Source organism: Atta colombica, unplaced genomic scaffold, assembly GCF_001594045.1.
Source record: "Atta colombica isolate Treedump-2 unplaced genomic scaffold, Acol1.0 scaffold7, whole genome shotgun sequence".
Classification (NCBI taxonomy): Eukaryota; Metazoa; Arthropoda; class Insecta; order Hymenoptera; family Formicidae; genus Atta; species Atta colombica.
Window position 1 is genome coordinate 816147 of NW_017259561.1, and position 18560 is coordinate 834706.

The 18560-nt window shown below is 31.5% G+C and overlaps 3 protein-coding genes across 3 annotated transcripts in view; 2 read left to right on the forward strand and 1 right to left on the reverse strand.

Moving 5' to 3' along the window:
- Positions 1-6503, forward strand: part of LOC108692403 (probable chitinase 3) — a 30349-nt gene extending 23846 nt beyond the window's left edge. The window contains exons 4-16 of the mRNA XM_018200629.1: positions 24-261; positions 426-605; positions 847-970; positions 1359-1668; positions 2954-3377; positions 3580-3797; positions 3902-4056; positions 4135-4275; positions 4443-4590; positions 4666-4851; positions 5180-5302; positions 5419-5620; positions 5963-6503. Coding sequence (XP_018056118.1) covers positions 24-261; positions 426-605; positions 847-970; positions 1359-1668; positions 2954-3377; positions 3580-3797; positions 3902-4056; positions 4135-4275; positions 4443-4590; positions 4666-4851; positions 5180-5302; positions 5419-5620; positions 5963-6171 — 2658 coding nt within the window. The 3' untranslated portion in view covers positions 6172-6503. The remainder of the gene's footprint in view (positions 1-23; positions 262-425; positions 606-846; positions 971-1358; positions 1669-2953; positions 3378-3579; positions 3798-3901; positions 4057-4134; positions 4276-4442; positions 4591-4665; positions 4852-5179; positions 5303-5418; positions 5621-5962) is intronic.
- A 154-nt stretch (positions 6504-6657) lies between these two features.
- On the reverse strand, positions 6658-13130 carry LOC108692402 (chaoptin-like). Its single transcript, XM_018200628.1, has 10 exons — positions 12978-13130; positions 12139-12310; positions 11736-11883; positions 11408-11518; positions 10562-11308; positions 9811-9959; positions 8889-9671; positions 7948-8702; positions 7330-7846; positions 6658-7045 (listed from the first exon to the last, which is right to left on the reverse strand). The coding sequence occupies exons 2-10, from the start codon at positions 12308-12310 to the stop codon at positions 6723-6725; spliced, it is 3705 nt and encodes a 1234-aa protein (XP_018056117.1). The 5' UTR covers positions 12978-13130; the 3' UTR covers positions 6658-6722.
- A 1390-nt stretch (positions 13131-14520) lies between these two features.
- LOC108692369 (NADPH oxidase 5) overlaps positions 14521-18560 on the forward strand; it is a 13594-nt gene continuing 9554 nt past the window's right edge. The window contains exons 1-2 of the mRNA XM_018200588.1: positions 14521-14536; positions 15216-15383. Coding sequence (XP_018056077.1) covers positions 15237-15383 — 147 coding nt within the window. The 5' untranslated portion in view covers positions 14521-14536; positions 15216-15236. The remainder of the gene's footprint in view (positions 14537-15215; positions 15384-18560) is intronic.

The following is an 18560-nucleotide window of genomic DNA, read 5'->3' on the forward strand; positions in this document are numbered from 1 at the left end:
ATTTTATATTCTCTCGCCTGCAGCTCGTATGCTATTATACGAATTGGTCCCAATATCGGACGAAGATCGGCAAGTTCCTGCCAGAGGACATTCAACCTGATCTTTGCACCCACGTTATCTTCGCCTTCGGATGGCTGAAGAAGAACAAATTAACCAGTTTCGAATCGAATGATGAAACAAAGGACGGTAAGGTCGGTTTGTACGAGAGGGTGGTAAATCTTAAGAAAGCCAATCCATCTTTGAAAGTCCTGCTTGCGATTGGTAAGTCTGTTTAATACTCCTTTAGATTGTCTTCATTATTCATTTGAAGATAAAATTAAATTATTGAAACAAATAATTAACGACGGAATGTTTTTAACAATCTAACTTTAAAATTTACGCAAATTTAAATAAAACTATGACATCATTTTCTATTCCATTTGTAGGCGGTTGGTCCTTCGGCACGCAGAAGTTTAAAGATGTATCTTCGACGAGATATGCCCGGCAGACCTTCATTTATAGCGCTATACCGTATCTGCGGGATAGGGACTTCGATGGCCTTGACATCGACTGGGAATATCCGAAGGGTGGAGACGATAAGAAAAATTATGTCCTCTTGCTGAAGGGTAAAGATTCGCCTCAGAAAGAGTAATAACAATGCGAAATCCCCGAGACTGGAAATGTCAGACGAACGCCAATCTTGATAAGGCGGTGGATTATTGCCTATTGTTTTAATTTTATCTTCCACAGGATTACATGAGTTCAATGTGCGACGCAGCACTTGACATTTCCATTCTTTGTGCGCGCATACGTCACATATGTCCGTCATGTTGCAGCTTGAATTCATTTTTCATTGTTTTCTTACAGAGCTGCGAGAGGCTTTCGAGGCAGAGGCGCAAGAAAGGAAGAAACTGCGTCTTTTGCTAACCGCCGCAGTACCAGTTGGACCTGACAATGTTAAAAGTGGATATGACGTACCGGCAGTTGCCAGGTATAAAGAAAAAAATAAAAATCGAGGATAATAAATTAAACAATCTTGTTCTTAAGATAATTACAGACATTACAATAGAGATCGAGTTATTAAATTAACATAAATATCAGACAACATACGTAAATATTCCTTAATTTTTCATACTGTTATGCAAAATAAATATATACATGTGTATAATATTTTATTGTTATTTTATAATAAAATAAAGTTAGACAAAATTTCTTTAGATTTTTATTGTTTAGAGAAAAATAATTTACGTTAGCCAATTTTATTTTATTTTTTGGCACGCGATTCTAAGTTGAAAGTGTGACGCTCTCGCTTTATCTACATTTATCATTACACCTCAATCATAATACACGATTAAAAATATATTGTTTCATCCATTTAGTTATTTGGACTTTATCAATCTCATGGCCTACGATTTCCATGGAAAATGGGAGAGAGAAACTGGTCACAATGCCCCGTTATATTCCTCATCGTTGGATTCGGAATGGCAGAAACAATTGAGTGTTGACAATGCGGCTACTATGTGGGTCAAGCTGGGTGCACCTAAAGAAAAATTAATCATAGGCATGCCTACGTACGGCCGATCTTTTACTCTTTCAAATTCTGCCAATTTCCGTGTACACGCTCCAGCTAGTGGTGGCGGAAAGGCGGGCGAATACACCAAGGAGTCTGGTTTTCTCGCATATTACGAGGTATTGTACAAACCCGCTTTTGCAGAAGAGCGGGAAAACAAATTCAAAATTATATATAATATTTCGAGTATTAAAACTAACAGTTTCAACTAAACAGTTTAAACAAAACTAACAGTTTATCTTATTTTCAGGGTTGGGAAACTAGTTAAAACATTTAAAAAAAAGTTAATAACTTTTAACTTAACTTAATTAATTTTAAATACATTAAATTTTAACTTAACTAAGTTACTTTTAAACATTAATTTTTTAACTTTTTTTTTAAGTTAAACAATTTTTTTATCTCTTTTAAAAATCTTAGAAAAATAATAAGATTAAGGGCATACATTCGTAATCTGTTCATATTTTAAAACCATTTTAAGTAATTTCTTAAGATGCTAATACAGCTCTCTGATTGGTTTATACTGTTATACCTTAAGTTTTAGTTCGAATCTACAATAGATATTTTAAGCCTTAAGTCATAAGGCTTATATTATAAATTGACCAATTACAGTCAAATATTTTTCTCGCATTCGATTATAATTGGTCAATTTCTTCTGGTTTAAGACTTATTAAAAAGTAATCACTCATCTTGTGAATTCTCTATGTTTTGGCTGTTTTTTTAAAGTTATATAACTTATATCGTTATATGTTATATACTTATATCGCATATGAAAAAAATAAAAAATTTAATTTACTTAATAATCTATATTGTAGTTATTTAATCTCATTTTAAGAAAAATTAGAACATTATGATCTAAAAAATACTTTTTTTCAAAAATAACTTTTTTTTTAACTTAAGTTAATTCAATATTGATTTAACTTACGTTAAATTAATTTTTTATTTTTTCAACTTTTAACTTAACTTTATTAATTTTTTAAAGCCATTAACTTTAACTTTATTCAGTTAAAAAAAACGTTAACTTATCTAACCTTGTTTATTTCCTACTTCATCAACTATAAAATTCTTTGAGTTAATCTTTTATGTAAACAATTATAAGTAAAAGTAAAAATAAATACTATAATAATGAAGAGAAAGAATTCTATTTACAGAAAAAAAATTTATATGAAATTTATAAAATTGAAAAATATGTTTGCAAAAATTTGTATATGAATGTGTATCCGCTTCAACTGAAAATAGAATTCTTTATGTTATTTGTTTTATATATAAATTGCAATATTTGTAATTACTATACCACTACTCAATTGGGAATTATCAAAAATTTATTATAACGACATAAAAATCTTTTTTTAATCAAAATAAATCTATAAAGTCACGGATGAAATTGAAATCATTCTCTAACGTCAGATCTGCGAGATGCTGCATAACGGTGCTGCCTACGTTTGGGATGATGAGATGAAGGTACCCTATTTGGTGTACAATGATCAATGGGTTGGTTTCGACGATGAAAGATCCATCAGGAATAAAATGCATTGGTTGAAGAGCAAAGGCTACGGAGGAGCGATGGTGTGGACGGTAGACATGGATGACTTCAACGGCACTGTTTGCGGTGGAAATGTTCGATATCCTTTGATTGGTGCGATAAGGGAAGAACTTAGGGGTATTTCGCGAGGTTCCAACGCCAAGGATATTGATTGGACGGCGGTTGCCACCACCATTACAGAAACGATCGTAAAGAAACCGGAGCCTTATAAGATTTCCGTTTCGGAGGTGCTCAACAAATCAAAGAAGCTTCAGAAGACCACACTTGTGATTAATACTCCAATCCATGGTAATTTTTAAATTAAATTGCTATAATTATTATATAAAATTTCAAAATTATATTCTTTTATTATATCTTACATAAAATATTCCTCGATGTGTATGACGGACATATATATTTATTTTCTTGAATTATCGAATGATTATATCTGCCAAGAATTTTAATCAGAGATTAATTGCATTGTAATAAAAGTCTTTTTTTTAATTGATAGAGAGAGAGGCACAAACTATTTGTTATCTGACAAATTGGTCGCACAAAAGGCCAGGAATGGGACGATTCAGTCCGGAAGACATCGATCCAATTCTTTGCACTCACGTGGTATACGCATTTGCTACTTTGAAGGATCATCTACTTACTGAAGGGAGTGATAAAGACGCCGAAATGTACAAAAGACTGATCGCGCTTCGTGACAAGAATCCGGACATTAAAGTATTTATCATCAAATTGTTTAAAAATTCAACAAATTTTGATTGTTATTAAAGTAACGTTTCTAAAGTAATTCTTCTGTTTCACTGATGAACTAATGTTTTTAGATTCTTCTTGCGATTGGAGGTTGGGCATTTGGCTCGACGCCCTTCAAGGAACTTACCAGTAACACATTCCGGATGAACCAATTTGTTTATGAGGCTATCGATTTCTTGAGAGAATACAAATTCGACGGATTAGATGTTGACTGGGAATACCCGAGGTTTTATTTATATATTTTATTTCATAAATATATTTTTATATAACGTATATCTTTGTAATCTGAAATATTTTTTTGTAGAGGAGCCGATGATCGAACGGCCTACGTTAATCTTTTGAAGGAACTTAGATTGGCTTTCGAGGGCGAAGCAAAGAGTTCCGGCCAACCGAAGTTAATCTTGTCAGCTGCAGTGCCTGCCAGTTTTGAAGCTATTGCCGCAGGGTAAATTTCACAGATGTTGCAATATTAATATAAAAATTACATAAAATTCAATACAATAAGTAACGCAATAAAACGCAGTAAATTAAAAATAGAGTTTCTTATTCTATAATTCTATTACGAATATGAGAATGCTTAGCTTATTAGATGATTTTGACTTTATTTTTTAGATATGACGTTCCTGAAATATCTAAATATCTAGACTTCATTAATGTGATGGCATACGACTTCCATGGCCAATGGGAAAGACAAGTCGGTCACAACAGTCCATTGTATCCCTTAGAAAGTGCTACTAGCTATCAGAAAAAACTGACAGTGGTAAATAAAAGTGTCCACATACTAAAGTCTTGATCTTATTGAGCTATTATGAAATTTTCTCTATTTGATTTTTAGGATTACAGCGCACGGGAATGGGTGAAGCAAGGAGCGCCTAAGGAAAAACTCATGATCGGAATGCCAACGTATGGTAGATCCTTCACACTGGTCGACAAGGATAAATTCGACATTGGTGCACCAGCATCTGGTGGTGGAGTAGCAGGGAACTTCACCAACGAATCCGGATTTTTGTCTTACTATGAGGTACTACTTTTTTATATATACTTAAGCGAGCTTTTTTGATGATATTTATTCAAGATATTATTAGCTAACTATACTTATTCTTTATTAAATTGACGATTAATGTAATATTCATGAATGTTATTTTCGCTTTAGTTTATAATTGCGTTTTAAGTTCGAATTAGCGCGTAGTTTATAAAACCAAAAATTATATTTACATATAAAAAATATTATTAAGCATCAAGATTCGTTTCAATCAATAATAGAATTCGAAAATAAGAAAATCTTTTTATGATTTGACAATGTTTACTGCTTATGTTATGTTTATATTAAATAAATGTTTCATAAATAGGTTTGCAGCTTTTTAAATGAAGACAATACAACTCTAGTATGGGATAGTGAGCAGCAAGTACCATTTGCGTATAGAGATGATCAGTGGGTCGGGTTCGACGATGAAAGAAGTCTTATTAATAAGGTATACATTTTTAATTAATATATATCTCTGAACCTTTTAGAAAGAATATTTAATATTATTCTTCAGACATTAATTATTATCGCATCTCATGTTTATATTCCTTAAATTATTCTTAGATGACTTGGCTCAAAGAAGAAGGCTTTGGAGGTGTGATGATTTGGTCAGTTGACATGGATGACTTTAGAGGATCTTGCGGAGCAGGAAAGTATCCGCTGATCAAAGCAATGAAGAAGGAGCTACAAGACTATAAAGTCAAGCTGGAATACGATGGCCCTTATGAAAGTACTTCAAGAAATGGAAAATACACTACTAAGGATCGTAAGTAAATTGATGTATACACTTACACAATCTGCGTTCGGTTTGGACGCTCACGCGTTGTAAGCTCATTCTATCTTTATTATTCTTTTTTCGCGGAAGAAAGATAGAAGCTTACAAAGCTTACTATATTATAACTGCGTCCAAATTGAACGCAGTTATAATATATTATAGAAATCTCACAAAAAAATAACAGTCTTACTGTGTAAATTATTGTATATGTAAAAACAAAGAAATACCAAATTTTCTCTAAAATTGATAAAACTTGTAAAAGATACTTTGTAAAAGAATTGATAAAACTTGTTAAAAAATGATTGAAGAATTGATTGAGAATAAATTTTGCAGCAAATGAAGTGCTATGCGACGAAGAAGACAATCATATATCTTATCATGCGGACAAGAATGACTGCACGATGTACTATATGTGCGAGGGCGAGCGCAAGCATCACATGCCCTGTCCTGTGAATTTGGTCTTTAATCCTAACGAGAATGTTTGTGACTGGCCGGAGAATGTCGAGGGTTGCTTACAGCACACACAAGCGCCGCCCGTGTAAAAGTAAACAGCAGTAACGAAATAATTATTTGCGATACGTGAAACTGTAAAATAAAAAAAAGCGTCAAGGAAGTTTAGGAAAAATAATTTTATTGAGAGTATTCATCAATTTGCGAACGTAAGTATATTATCATCGCGTGTCAACGTTTTATCTTCTTTACGAATTTTTTCTTCCATGCATTTTCCCATAAGTACCTTATTGCCTACATCTTTATTCCTACTTTTTAAGAATTTTTTTCCATTCTTGTGTATTTTTACCCTCGCCATCTGTATAAAGCACGAAAGAAATCATGATAATTACATTTGTAAATAAAAATAAATTCTTGGAATACCTTTATTTTTATAATTATTTTTTCTCCCGTTTTCTTTTTCTATAAAGAGAATTTTTCCATTTCTTGATATTAATCACAGAAAGACATAATAATAACAAGAAGCAGTTCTCGTAATTATTGTATTTAACTACTTTTATTGGTAAATCTTACATTAAAAAAGATGACATTGTGAACTTTGAAGACTAGGCCCAAGGAAAAATGTCGTAATATAAACTCATAGTTAATTGGCGATAAAGACGAGGATGAAGAATTTGACGAAGGCCAACCAGGTTGTCGCCAGGCGTTCGTAGTTTCCCGAGCTGAGGGCAGACGCTTGGCAAGCGGTATGCGGTGTACCCAGAGTCAGCAAGACCTTGTCAGAGGAATAAGACGGAGTTGTTTCCGTACAGACAGCTCGGCCGGCTATGGTCCTGAGTTGTCTGGCATCGGATTGCGATGCCGTATGAATTTGTCGGGACTCTCTGAGCCACCTGCGCAGCCACAGACTGAGCCATGCAATTTCGCAATCGCATTCGAGTGGATTACCTGATACCTGCAGTCCACCTAAAGATCATTTTATCATGTGTTCTCTATTAACTTTAGATACGTTACTATCGTAGAATTTTTAATAAAGAAAAAGTCTTATCGAATCTGACTTGGATCTTAGTGTTTAAATAATACACTTCGGAAATTAATTCAAAATACTTAAGCCCTAAAATCCAGCTCAGATAAGGCTTTTTCGTTACGTAGACTAGAATTTCAATTATTAGAAAAGATGTTATAATAAAAATTTTACCAATTATTTTATTAAAATACTTGTATTTATGTTATATATTGCAAACTCTTACCAGCCACCATGTTAGTTCCTACAGTCTCCCAGGAAAGATTCCCGTAAATTATTGATGGACTTAATTCATTAATATGATTGTTCCTTAGATCCAAAGTAAGTTGCGACAATCTCTTCGTCAACGATAGAAAAATATCCGACTGTAATCGTTGAACGTGCGTGTCTTTGATTCTCAATATCAAGTCTCCGCCTTCGATAGTGGAGAATGCTTCAGAGGAGATCAACTCAAGATCGTTTCCGGTGATCGTTAGTTCTCTCAGTTGTTTTGTGAAGACATTTTGTATTTGATGCTTCAGAAGATGTTCCGTTACTTGAATCTCGACTGTTCGAAGCGGTAAACCGGATAGCAGATGACGCAAGTGAAATCCGTCGGCCTGCGGCCACGTTTGAATTCGCAGGTGTTTTAAATATTTCAAAGGTTGCAGACAATCTTTGTCCACTGATCTGGTCCGATTTAAATTTCTTAAGTTTAATTTCTCTAATCTTGGATAGCCCAAAAAGCTCTCTTTCGTTAATTCCTATAAAATTATTAAACATATTATTAACGTCTTCAATATTTTCTTCGGAAAGATTTGAAATGAAGAAAACACTTTTTTTGATTATTTTAATTTTAACTAACCTCGATAGGATTGCCAGAAACATCAAGTTCTCTCAAGAGGCTCAATCTGACACCAGGCATTAATGTTAACGAGTTATTAACCAGTAAAAGAATCTTCAAACCTTCTAGATATTGAAATTGCTTGTCAGTAGTTTCGTCAATGTTGTTAAAAGATAAATCCAAATTATTTAAATTTGTCAGTGGCAACAACGGTACGCTTCTAAGACCGCAATTAGCCAAATAGAGATGTCTCAAATCTGGTAAATAATGAAACAGCTCTTTAAAGTTCGCTTGAAGAAAATTCTGAGATACGTTCAGACTTAGTAATTTTCCCAGAGAAACGAATGAATTGTCTGGAAGAATAGTCAGACGATTTTGCGCCAAATTCAGAGATACCAGCTGAGAAGTTGGGAAAGCAGTCGAGTCAAGGTGATCCAGAAAATTCTCCGCCATATTGAGATCCCTCAGAGTATAACCAACTTCTAAGAACGACGACGAGGGCACGACGGTGAATTTATTGTGACTGAGATCAAGGATTTCTAATCTGGTACCCTCAAAAACATCTTTCGGTAACGAACGAATCTTGTTGTTCGAAAGAATCAGAATCCTCAGACTTTTTAGATTTCTGAATTGCTCTGTCGACAACTGCGTTATTTCATTTCCGCCAAGATTCAGCCACTGAAGGGACTCCAAACCGTGAAAAGATTGTTTGCGTAATGTGTCTATCTTGTTGTTACTTAAGTCCAAAGTTTCTAAATGAGGAAATGCAAATGTTCCTGAAACAATATAAATTACAATTGTTTAAAAAATGTTATTTGAAAATCAAAGAGATATCTTTTCTATGATTTTTGGAATGCAGGTTTAAATATACTGCATCTGCGATAATGAAAATTAAAGCATTGAGAATTGATTTTCTGAAAATTATAATTAAAAAGATAGAAAAAACTATTGTATTTTCTCACCAGGATCGATTGTGGCAAGATAATTATTCTGTAGATATAAGTTTTTCAAATCAGGCGTTCCATAAAACGTATCCGCTGATAAATGGCTAATATTATTGAATCCAAGATCCAATCTGGTAAGATTATTCATTGTAGATCCCGAATCGACGAATGCGATCGCATTATAGGAAACATTTAGGGCAAAATCGGGACCACCGATCTCTGAGATAGCACCCAAATCCAGCACAGTCAGCTTATTGAATTCCAAATGGAGGAAACGCAAGCTGGACAAACCATATAACGCGTTTCTCTCCATCTTTTGTATTCGGTTGTAAGCTAACGATATAGTCACCAGCTTTGGGCAATCTACGATAGAGCCAGATGCCAAGATTCTTATTCGATTACCAGTCAAGTCAAGAGACAGCAGCTCGGTTAAATTATGGAAACTTGACTCCGGTATTGCCTCCAGGAAATTGTATCCTAGTTTGACATCTCTTAACTCTGGATGCACGCTTGAGAGGAATATCCTTTCGGGCAAGTAATGCAATCTGTTTGATTCCATATTAATGTAACGCAATTGTTGAAAGGAGTAAAAGGCTGTTGCCTCGATTGTCTGAAAGTTATTGTTGTCTAAAACCAACCACCGGAGATTTGAGAGTGGCCTAAGTGCACGCTGTGGAAAAATGTCTGTAGCGAAGGCGAAGCTTAATTCGAGAATGTCTAGACTCTCCTCGAGACCAACAAAACAGTCATCATCGAGTTCCGTCAAATGATTGAAGGACAGGCTGAGCTCTTTCAGTTTACCTAAAAGAAAGCTCTATTAAAAACAAATTCACATACATATATAATATCTGCCAATGTTATTTGTATCATTAATTCTCCGCGACACATAGTGATTATTTCCGACAATATACTTTCACAACCAAAATTATAGTCGACCTACCGGCTCCTTTGAAAGTCTCAGCTTTGAGTTTCGTCAGGATATTGTTTCTGAGCAATAAGATCTCAAGGTCCTCGGCCCATTCGAAATCACCCGGCTCGACGTGGGAGATCTTGTTGTAACCGAGATTCAAGTGCAATAGCCTCTGGCATCTGTTTCGAAAATTGATCGTCAGATATGTTGCATCAAACTTTCTTTCCGTTATAATTTTATATTATTAACTCGAATTTTCCATGCTATTTATTTTAACCTTTACGGTTTATTTATATAATACAAAACTACTACACACACACACACACACACACACACACACACACACACACACACACATCATACGCGATTATAATATAAAAATACAGGTTACATTTTTACTTTTGCACACATTACTTTTGCTTTTTAATATACATATAAGTAGATTTTTTAATAAAAATGGATTAATTTTTTATTTATATTTTATACCTTTGTCTTTTCATTTTGTAACTTGAATTAAAAATAAATTAATTTTATTAAATTAAATAAAAATGTTTTTATAAGGAGTTTACTAAAGTTTTTATAAAGATGATCACATTTTTTTACATCTTTTTATTTCTGGAACTTATAAATGTCGAAGAGACCTGTTATGAAAACATAAATTTGTAATTTAAACAATTTTAATGCAACTTGAAAAAACTTATTATTAAAAAAAAAATCTGTTCTCAACATTATTAGAATTTGAAAGCAAATAACTTACCTCATATAATAACATTAAAAATACCTGGATAAAGCAGCTACAGGTACTGCATCTAGACTGTTAGTTGCAAGAGAGAGAGCCTTTAAATGCTCTGCGAATTCTTGAAAGGCCTCGCTGGAAATATTTTTAATCTCGTTATTAGCTAAATAGAGATACGATAATATCTTCAACTGGTTGACAGCGCTTGGTACAGACGGCAAGTTGTTATTTTCTAAATTTAAATATTCGAGACTATCTTCCAGACCGCGAAATGCTTCCTTGTCAACGTTTCTGATGCTGTTTGACGATAGATGAATTCTTCTGGTTTCAAGACGATCAAACATTCTGCGTGGTAATGAGACCAATTTATTTCCGGCTAGATTAAAGTCTCTGACTTTTACAGTGTGATTGCTCAGATTGGGCGTCTTCATCCATTCAATGGAATTCTCGCTAACATCTATGAGCTCCAGATTAGAACTATGAAAATCTGGCAGTTCTAGATATCTGAGATCATTTCCTCTCATATACAGCCAAGTTAGTTCTTTAAGACCTCCCAAGGATTGTGGGAATTCTTTCAAGAGGTTATTATTGATACTCAAAGTGTGCATGTTTGGTGGTAAACAATTTTTAAAAAGTTCCTTGATATTATTGCTGTCTAAATTTAACCATACCAGGTTGGCGAAATTCGAAAAGATTCTGGGCACTTCGGTGATCGAGTTATCACCAAAAAATGCGTTCGTTAGAGTCTCTTTGGTGCGACCCCAGTCACCATCCAACGATGTTAAATGATTGCTAATAATTAATAAATTTTCTAATTACACTTTATTTAAAAAAAATCAGAACAATTATTTGATTTTTTAATAAACTAAAAAATTTAAGTTTGTTATATACCTGTGCATGTTAAGCCAATTTAATTTCCTTAGATCGCGAAAAACCTTGAAAGGCACATCCTCAAGGGAATTGTAGCTTAGATCCAGAGAACGTAGACTATCCGTAACACCTCTTACAAAAAAGATATTAAAGATATAATTTTTCAGTCATTATTCTTCAAAGTTTGGTTCAAGATAATGCATGAATAAATTAAATTTGGATATGTGTAAGTTTATATATTAAACAACTTGAAACATAAATTAATTCGTGCAAAAATACGCAATTAGTTTATCGTCAATTTATACGTACAAGATATTTTTATTATGCATGAGGAAAAAAATTAACTTACAGCAGAGATTTATCACCTATGCTGGATAAACGATTGCTCATTAGTCCCAAAGCCTCGACGCCTGCAGAACTCGCAAGTGCGTCATTGTCCAATACTTGTATACCAGATCCAGCGATGTCTAGTTGTGCCACATAACTCACTGATACGTCTAAAACGTTTTAATATATAAATTTTGTTCAACTTATTTAATTATATTTTGCTATGTACCTATATATGTAATTGCATCGTTGCTATAACCGTGAAAGAAATATCTCTATATAAATTTTTTATATAAAATAATATAATGCAAATAATGATAAATCTAAATAAAACATAATGCTTACTATATTCTAATAAAATTATCAAAAAAAATCTTTATAATTAAAAAATAGTTCTGATCAGTAACATTAAATTCTTAGCATACCAGGAAATCGTGCGAATGGAACTCCCATACAGCTAATATCCATCTTCGTAAAATCGTCATCATCATCCTGAACCCAACACATGCACATTGAGTTGAATGTGCAAGGAACATTGTAACATCTTATACCGGAGCTCCAAAGGAGGAATAATAATATGTTCGTCAATTGAATCATCTAATTGAATTAAATATCAACATTAAATATCATTTATAAACGTATAAAAAAAATTAAATTTTTATTGTGTGTGTGTGTGTGTGTGTGTGTGTGTGTGTGTGTGTGTGTGTGTGTGTGTGTGTGTGTGTGTGTGTGTGTTTCAGCTTACAATATAGTTTGCAATAATTTTCAAACTATTCAAATTTCCAAATATTTTATTATTAATTTTTATTTATTATAAATTTAGAGAGAGAAAATTTTTTTACATATTAAGAATAATTTTTTTTAAACATTATAAGAAGAACAATCGTACATGAATAAATCGAATAAAATAAAGAATGCCGAACGAATATATTTAATCAATTTTTTATTCCAAATATGATTGCGCGCCGATAATTGTCGGACTTACAACACATTATGAAACGTTTAATAAAACTCACTCTAAATAAAATTTCTAAAAAACGGAAAGAAACTTTTTTTTTAATTTTTTTAAAATTTAATACAATCTTTATTAAAATACTATTCGATTTTAATTTCGAATTCATATGTATAGCAATATTTTCATGCTATTTCAATAATGATTTCAATAGTGATAAAAATTTTATTATGTTCGAAACTGTGAAACAAAGATTTTTGTATCACCTTAAAAAATTATTATCCTATCAATATAAAATTGCTTTGACCAAACCTTGTCCAGAATTAAATTCAGGCTTTTATGGAGTTCTTCTTCCAGAAACTAACGTATGTCTAATTGGCTTCAAAGATGGGAGGCTCATCTCCAGAAAAATATCTATTTTCAGGACACTTTCATAGCTCGTTGTTAATTCTGTCCAAGAGAGGAAGCAAACAAAACACGTCGAAGACTGGGCTCGTGCACGACTTCCAAAGCGCAGGTGCTCTCTGGGAAGCGCAAGCGCATCTCCAAGCGACCTTTATGGATCGAACGTGATTAAAATTGCGATAATTCTAACGAAAATGAATACACAGTATTTAGTTATTATGCATGTACTGTCATTTAAAGTACACAAGTAATAATTTAATTAACCGCAAATCTAACAAGCAGTTTCTCCGTTTAATCCATAAAGGTAGCATCGGTATTTAAAAAATTATTAACGAAAATTTCTGAATATTCATATACGTGTAAAATTTCGTGATTGAAATAAAGACTTATTGTAATAAAAATTTGTAAAACTTCAATGATATTACATGCATCAAATCGATTTCATAACTACATTTCAAACAAAAAAAATTTTTACAATAAGTTGCTATTTCCTAAAGCTATAGACATATATTATAGAACAATTTCATAATTCAGCTTTGACGCATACATCGATAAAATAAATTTTGTTTTCTTTTTTAAATAAAAAATGTTATTATTATACATTGTAAAATATTATATTTATGAAAGAAAAAAATGACAATTGTTAAAAGTCAACGTATGTCATTATTCAGCATTTGTAATGACGATCATTATTTATTAATAAAACGCAATTTATATAACAGATACCTTCTACGTAAAAAAGTATTCACGCAAAACGTTTTTTTTTTTTATGATAGATTACAGAAAATATTTTTCAAATTAATGGATTCATTTATTATCTGATTGTGGCATTGTAATAACAAATTATTTATAAGCAGTTTTCAGATCTTCAGACATATCTACTTTTATATAAGAAATAAAAAGACGAGGAGAGTCACAACAGGAGAGGAGAAGAAACCCAGAGCTTATCAAAAAGTGAAAGGTTGTCCGTCTCTTCTATCCCCACACAATCTGAATTGCCAATAAAACTGATTTCTGTCTTCTTTCCTCTCTCTGTCGTTCTTTCTCTTTCCCTCACTGTATCGTCCTGTAATCCAATACAAGCGTTTATCAACATTTCCAGCCAGCCGGCGACATCCGCAACAACGCCGTTGATGCCCTGAGGATGATTTTCATTCAATACTTTTCTCAGTAACGTTAAGACGCGTTAACGGTGATCTCGCTTTTTGATACGGCGATAAAGTGAATTTTCGTATATTTGTTGAACCGGGTTTTCATTCTTAAGTATCGAGAGATAGGACTGAGTGTGTTTACACGCGAATTAATGCGAATTAATTATCGAGCTGTCATTGAATATTTGTTTACGCATAAAAAACGTGACAAAGAAGAAAGTTGCTAATTTTTTTTCTTTCTTTATTTGATTATAATAGATTCTTTCGGCAAAAAAATTTTAAAATACAACTGCAATAATTTTATAGTTGCAAAAGGTAAAGAATATGATTTAAAGAACCGATACGTATTTATTACTTTTATATTATCAGTGCTACAAATTTTATTTGTAAAAGAAAGATAAATAAAGTAGAAATTATGTGTATTCAAATAAAAAAAAATTCTTGTCTACAATTTTGACATTTATTTGAGATAAATTTCTAACATACTAAAAATTTGTTTCATTTATATTGAAAGTCTTAAAACAAATACAGAATTAAGAGAAGCCAAAATTCATATTATAACAATAAATATTATAGCTTTTCAAAAGAAATATTAGAAGTGCGATATTTTTTAAATATAATAACTAATTATATTTTTTTATCTAAATTACTTTTATTAAATAATTAGAAAAAGTTACGTTAAAACAATTGATTTTTCCAAGAAAGCTGATTTTTTTCTTTGAATTGTACGAGAAAAAAATTAGTGCTTTAAAATACTAATTATAACTTAATAGTACATAATAGATGTAGATTATTCATTTCGAAATAACACAACAGCGAAAATTGATAAATATAACCTTCCATTCAAGTACTACGAAACTGACTTGTTGAATCATTCGTATCCCAAACAAGAACGAATTTACGACAAGAAATGTCAGGAATCTTGTTGATCTTGTGATGAATTGCCAAAGTGGCTGTGATCTCGTTTCTTTAATGACATCCTCGTTCCTCACAGTCGCGAAGAATATTCACTAATATGGAAGAGACTATTATTTGCATGGAGGAAGAATGTCTGTTAGAGAAGAGGAGAATGAGGATCCTGAAGGAATGCAAAGAGATATTGCAAGAAGAAGGATCCGGACGTTATAGCAAAGAGGCCTTTAGAAGACTCTTCTATGATCAGGTATTATAACAAAAACTAAATGAGAGATACATTAATAAATACTGTATAATAAAATAGTAATCTAATTAAATTATATTGCAACTTTAATTTAAATATATTAAACTATATATTTGTTTATACCTTCTGTTCAATTTTTCGTTAGACATTGAAAATAGATAGTTTTGACAGTAAGAGAATTTCTTTAAAAATATGAATTTGCATTTATAAAAAACATTTATAAAAATTTTGAGTATTTCCGTAAATAAAAATGAGTTTTGTAAGTATACTTACAAAAATAGAATGACATTATAAACTTGTTCAAAATACATAAAAGTGTCAGATAAAATTGTCATGACTTTCTTTAATAAAACAAGATTATCTTTTATTCGTGAAATACAAGAAGTATATTCAGAGTTTTATGACACGGGTTAATTTTATGACGGTTTTTTTAAACGTTTCGAAACAGTTTGATATTCATTTTATATAAAGTTCATGTAAGTAAGACGTCATCTTTTGGAAGGGAATCGTGAAATTTAGTAAAAAGTGTCGTATTTCTCATGGGAAAGCAATTAAATGCAAAAATCATAAAATCAAAAAGCTGAGGATATAAAGAAACAACAGTATAAAAAAGAAAGATCAAGCGATTTAATTCTATCACGTCCAATAATATACGTATCTAGATTATTCCCTATATGGATTTAAAAAAATTTCTACAAAGCTACAAGTAAAAAAAAATCAATAAAATATTTTATTTTGTTTTGTCACAAAGATATTTATCATATCTTATCATAAATATAAACTTCGACTTTCGAAAACCATATATAATTTTAAACTTTCTAATCTACTAATAAATTGTTTAATAAATTAGCACATATACATATAACGAGATGGAAGACCGTCTTCGTGATTGTAATCTGGCACTTTCTTAAAGCGGCCATGAAGAATTGTAATTATTGTAATTATTGGCTTGCCGCCTTATTTTCTTTTGTGAAGAAAAAGAAGGTTCGCGTGGCACTAAACATGAAATGTCGACATTACATCATCTGCGAATATTGGCTTGTCGAGCAATTATAGTTCTTTTAAAAAGCATTTACACATTTTTTCAATTATCCTTTTTTACCATGATTTACCTGTATTTAGATTAGCAAAATAATATTTATTTAACAAAATAGTTATAATTATGAAACCCAATTATAAGCAAGTATGATATAAATTTTATAGATTTTTAATAAATATTAATTATAATAGGAAATAAATAAGTTTATTATTTCAACTTTTACTGTAAATTAAATTCTAATGTTTTTCTGAATAATACAAAACAGATTCGAGAGATAATTACCATCGAATACATATAATCGAGTGACTTTTTTATGATCTGCACATTCCAAAACATAAAAATATGTTTGCTTAAAAATAAGAATATATATATTTTTCTTAATTTTTAGAAATAATATGCATTATTGTAAGCAATGTATTTTTTACATAGATTAAACATTATATGTCTAACACACATACATACGCAAACTTTTATTGTAATTAAATATACTCTAAACATTTCCAATAATCATTTTTTCTTCTTAAAATAAAATAAAATAAAATAAAATAAAATATTTATATCTCGCTCGGTTCGTTCTATCATATTATTAGATTGTTATAAAATATTTTATACATGTTTATAAAATAAACAATGTAATTTTGCTGCACTTTTGTGTAACGTTCTTTTTTATAATATTAAAAATACATATCGAAATATGCACGAAACAAAAAATTAATTGAATGGTACAGCAAATCTATAATTTGCTACGCGAATTCAATAGCTAAGAAGATTTGATGGTTTAACAAATCGCTAATGTTATTCAGCTGTCAACTTTGGTATTTTAATATAGAAAATTGGCTATCTATGTGTTACGACTGTAGATTTGCTGAATCACTGAAGTTTTCAGCTGTGTTTTTTCCGTGTGGAGAAATAGTTCATATTCTTGAATACGTTTTACTCTTGGATGTTTCTCTTAAACAGTCACTCATAACAAATATGAAAAAAAAAGTAAAACATGCATTTGTACATACATGAGCATTATGAGATCATAATCATTCGCCCAGTCAATCATTTCACACTCCAACAGAGAGACTCCGCTGTCATTATATCGATTGCAAAATGTTTTTTAACAAGTGTAATACATTCTTATGTTTACATTAAGATGTAAACTTTCAATTTTGTTTAAGATCAACTCATTTAATACTTTGATTTACAATTATCATAACAATGGAATGAATAATAAGATATGAACAATGGAGCAATATTGCTTTCTCACAAAGATTATCTCTCTACATGAAATGTAAGCATTTTATTTCAGAATAAGAGGATTAAATCCATTCATGCGCGACATCTCTCTTTCAATTATGAGAAGGTACTTTGCCGAATAAGGAGAGCTTATGACAAGATTTCCTTATCGGTGAAATGATTTTGATTAAATTTGTGATGTCGAACTATGTAGTTCCCACTTATCGAACAATCGTCTCCTTTGTAGAAGATTGCAATCAACGGGCAATGAATTCTCTCATCACAATCCGAATAAGAAAAAAAGACCCGAGGCGACAGTGATGATATGATCGAAACAAACAAGGGATTCTATCGAAGGCCCACGGTTTTCGATCAAGGCTGATTGCCCCGGGTGCAAAGCCTTGATGCCTCAAGCGACTCGCAATCGCTTGAGATTGATCGATTGCGGAGACCAATCATAGAGCAGAGCACAACGTTGACCGGGACCGACTTCTCGTTTATTAACTATCCATTAATCCTTTAATTGTCGGCGTAAAGCGTAGCCGAAGCATTATCGATTGTCATTAGAGGAGAAGGTGGCCCCCATTCACATTTTATAATAACTTTGTTCATAATCAATTTAAATTAAAAATTTAATGATTGCATTCGTAAAAATATTGTTTTATCGAATCTAGACTTAAAGTATTATAAAATATTTATTACATAGGATATTATATTATTTATATAAAATGTGGTGATATTGTATAATGAATCTAAACAAGAGTGGTACATAATGTGGCCTTTGACAACTTATCTTCTTCTCAAATAAATTGTAAATATTAATTTTTAATTATGAAAAACACAATATATAGTTACAAAATTATATATACATTATAAAAAACAAAATATTGCAAAATATATGCATATATATATATATA

Excerpts from the sequence above, each read along its gene's own strand:
- LOC108692402 (XM_018200628.1), bottom strand. The coding sequence starts at position 12,310 with ATGATTCAATTGACGAACATATTATTATTCCTCCTTTGGAGCTCCGGT. Across the intron at positions 7,847-7,947 it reads TTTCTGGCAATCCTATCGAG|GAATTAACGAAAGAGAGCTT; the intron begins GTTAGTTAAAAT and ends ATAATTTTATAG. Across the intron at positions 7,046-7,329 it reads AGGAACTAACATGGTGGCTG|GTGGACTGCAGGTATCAGGT; the intron begins GTAAGAGTTTGC and ends AATGATCTTTAG.